At 38.7% G+C, this 2782-nt stretch overlaps 1 protein-coding gene and 1 long non-coding RNA gene across 7 annotated transcripts in view; one reads left to right on the forward strand and one right to left on the reverse strand.

Moving 5' to 3' along the window:
• LOC106871497 (pleckstrin homology domain-containing family A member 2) overlaps window positions 1-2782 on the forward strand; it is a 151710-nt gene that overhangs the window by 113798 nt on the left and 35130 nt on the right. For all 6 annotated transcript variants that reach the window (XM_052974459.1, XM_014917984.2, XM_014918002.2 and 3 more), the window contains one exon: window positions 1744-2135. In XM_052974459.1, the coding sequence (XP_052830419.1) occupies window positions 1995-2135 (141 nt within the window). In that variant the 5' untranslated portion in view covers window positions 1744-1994. The remainder of the gene's footprint in view (window positions 1-1743; window positions 2136-2782) is intronic.
• Window positions 1-2782, reverse strand: part of LOC128249890 (uncharacterized) — a 25251-nt gene that overhangs the window by 13717 nt on the left and 8752 nt on the right. The gene's annotated exons all lie outside the window — the stretch shown is intronic.

Consider the following 2782-nt stretch of genomic DNA (forward strand, 5'->3'; position numbering starts at 1 on the left):
TGGGTGTGGTGGAGTATGGGAGGTGTAAGGGTGTGAGATAGATGATGCATGTATGGGGGTGTGGGGGTGGAGGAGGATGTCAGAATGTAAGAGGGTGTGAAGGGTGTGTTTGAAAGAACATTTATACTACCCCCACCTCTACTAGACCTGAAAGTCCTCTAGAGGAGATTACTCATAACCATCCTTGTTGATGCCGAAGAATTGTTCTTAGATTGTTGCCTAATGACTCTTTCCATTATGAGCACAAAATGCCTGAGATTTGGATGGGAGGCAGGGTGGGAGAGATGCAATCGACTTCATGGACCCCAGTGCTCAACTAGTGTTTATTTTATTGATCTTGGAAGCGTGAAAGACTAAGTTAACCTTGGCATAATTTCAACTCAGAAATCTCAAAACCTAATCAGTTTGTGCCAGTCACGAGACCAAACATCTCCAAAAGTTTCTTCTGAATCTATGCAGCGGTTCTTGAGATATCTTGTCCATGGACAAACAAACAAACATGACTGAAAACAATACCTCTGCCTTCGCTACGGTGGAGGTAATAATAATAATAATAATAATAATAATAAAATTTAGGAAATGCAGAACTCTGTGTAAAATAATACTTTATTTTTACTGTTATTGATGTATATCATTCTTTCACAGAATTATTTCTAAATTATTTTTTCTTTTTCTGTATTTCTTTCTTTCCTTTTCTCCCTTCCCCTCCCTCAAACTCTTTCTTTCTCTCTCTCTTTCTCTCTCTCTCTCTCTCTCTCTCTCCATTTACTGCTAGCTTCCTAAAACATCTTCCTATCATAACATCCCATGATGTCAGTTGTGAAACTGGCATTAGCTATTACATAAACCAGTGGAAAGAAGATGATGGGGAGGGGGCACCTCACCCACCAACCCTACATTACAACAAACCCGTACAGTTAGGCAACATTACTCGTTAGCAGATTTCGTTAAATAGACCAGTGCCAAAATGGTTGGTTCACTTTGATTGGCATAAGTCATTTTCTTTTTGTTTTTTTATTTGACAGATTCATAATTAATTCCAAACTTGTTGCTATATTTGGTGATTTAATTAAGTAAATGGTGACGAGACAGCTGTCAGGGTTGAAAGCAAACTGGATTAATGGCTGAAGTAGAAGACATTGGGTGTCCAGTGAAAATCTCTTGAAATGGCCAAAGGACAGCGGAAGGGAGCACGAAATAACACATGAGAAGGCATGGCTGTGTGGTAAGAGGTTTGCTTCCCAACCACATGGCCCTGGGTTCAGTCCCACTGCATGGCACCTGGGCAAGTAACTTCTACTATAGCTTTGGGCTATATATCATTCATCATCTTCAGCAGCATCATACTCTAATGCCTGTTTTCCATGCTGGCTAGTTGAGGAGCTGTCCAAACTCCACTTGTCTGTTTTGGTATGGTTTCTAGGACTGGATGCCCTCCTCCTTACCATTCTGGCAGCATCATTGGCACACAGGGTGAAATGCTTAGCAGTGTTTTGCCCGTCGCCACATTCTGAGTTCAAATTCTGCCAAGGTCAACTTCACCTTTCATTCTTTCAGTGGGTGGGGTCGATAAAATAAATACCAGTTGTGTACTGGGGTCGATGTGATCGACTCATCCCTTCCCCCAAAATTGCTGCCCTTGTGGCAAAATTTGAAACCAATGTTATTATTATTATTATTATTATTATTATCATTATCATCATCATTATTATTATTAACAAATACTTTTTTTCTTAATTGTAGGAACCAGTTATAATTTGTCGAAAACTGCCATTGACCAAGGAAAAGAAAAAAGATAAACAGAGATAAAAGGGACAAAATTAAAACCAGAAATAAATAAAGACGAATAATAATAATTAGGATTTACCAAATTTAAATTGAATCACAAGAAAAAGGAAAACAAAGTTCGAAAGAGCAACGTCTTTCATTTGATTTTGTTTCTAAGTTGAGATTGCCAACAGATTGTGATGTCATTTCGGTGAAGTTGGTTCAAGATGCCATATGAGGACCAATATGGCAGGACGTGTGGTTTCCTTAATATTGAGGAAGATGAGAATACGGGAGTGTTTAAAAGGAGGTACTTCCTACTGGATTCCAACACAAACAAACTGCACTACTTCAAGGATAACCCGATAGTAAGTTGACTTTATTGTTGTGGCTTTTCATCTTCGTCATCATCATCATCATCATCATCATTGCAATTATCATTCCCATCATCAGCATCATTGTGGTCATCATCTTTATCATCCTTGACAGCATTTTTACCATCATCATCATCATCAATATTGCAATTACCATTGTCATCATATTCATTCATCATTGCCACCATCATCATCATCATTGCTATCAAGGCATTTACGTCAGCCAATTCTTGTACAAGTCAATCTTGAATGTATAGAAATCACTTGGTCTGCTAGAAATAGCAGTCAAATCTCCCTCAAATGACACTACAGTGCCTAAATAATTACATTTACTATGTTTAAGAAAAAGAAAAAAAGGAAAAAAAAACAGGTGGGTTGGGTCATAGTTGGTATGCTTTTGATCATTGGTCTGCTGAACCAAGGCTGTCTCGGGGCTAAACAACAACAACAACAACCCAATTCATGTCCCCATTATCTTTCCCCTATTGTCTACTTATTATTTCATTCAGCCCAATTTACTTGTGAGCTTTTTGAAACTTAGATCAAATTTCAAAAGGTTACAGTGACATTTTGCTTGACTGGGCTTCTGTAAAACAGCCTTCGTAATCCACCGCCACCACCACCACCACCGCCACCACCAC

The sequence above is a fragment of the Octopus bimaculoides genome, chromosome 18, assembly GCF_001194135.2.
Source record: "Octopus bimaculoides isolate UCB-OBI-ISO-001 chromosome 18, ASM119413v2, whole genome shotgun sequence".
NCBI lineage: Eukaryota > Metazoa > Mollusca > Cephalopoda > Octopoda > Octopodidae > Octopus > Octopus bimaculoides.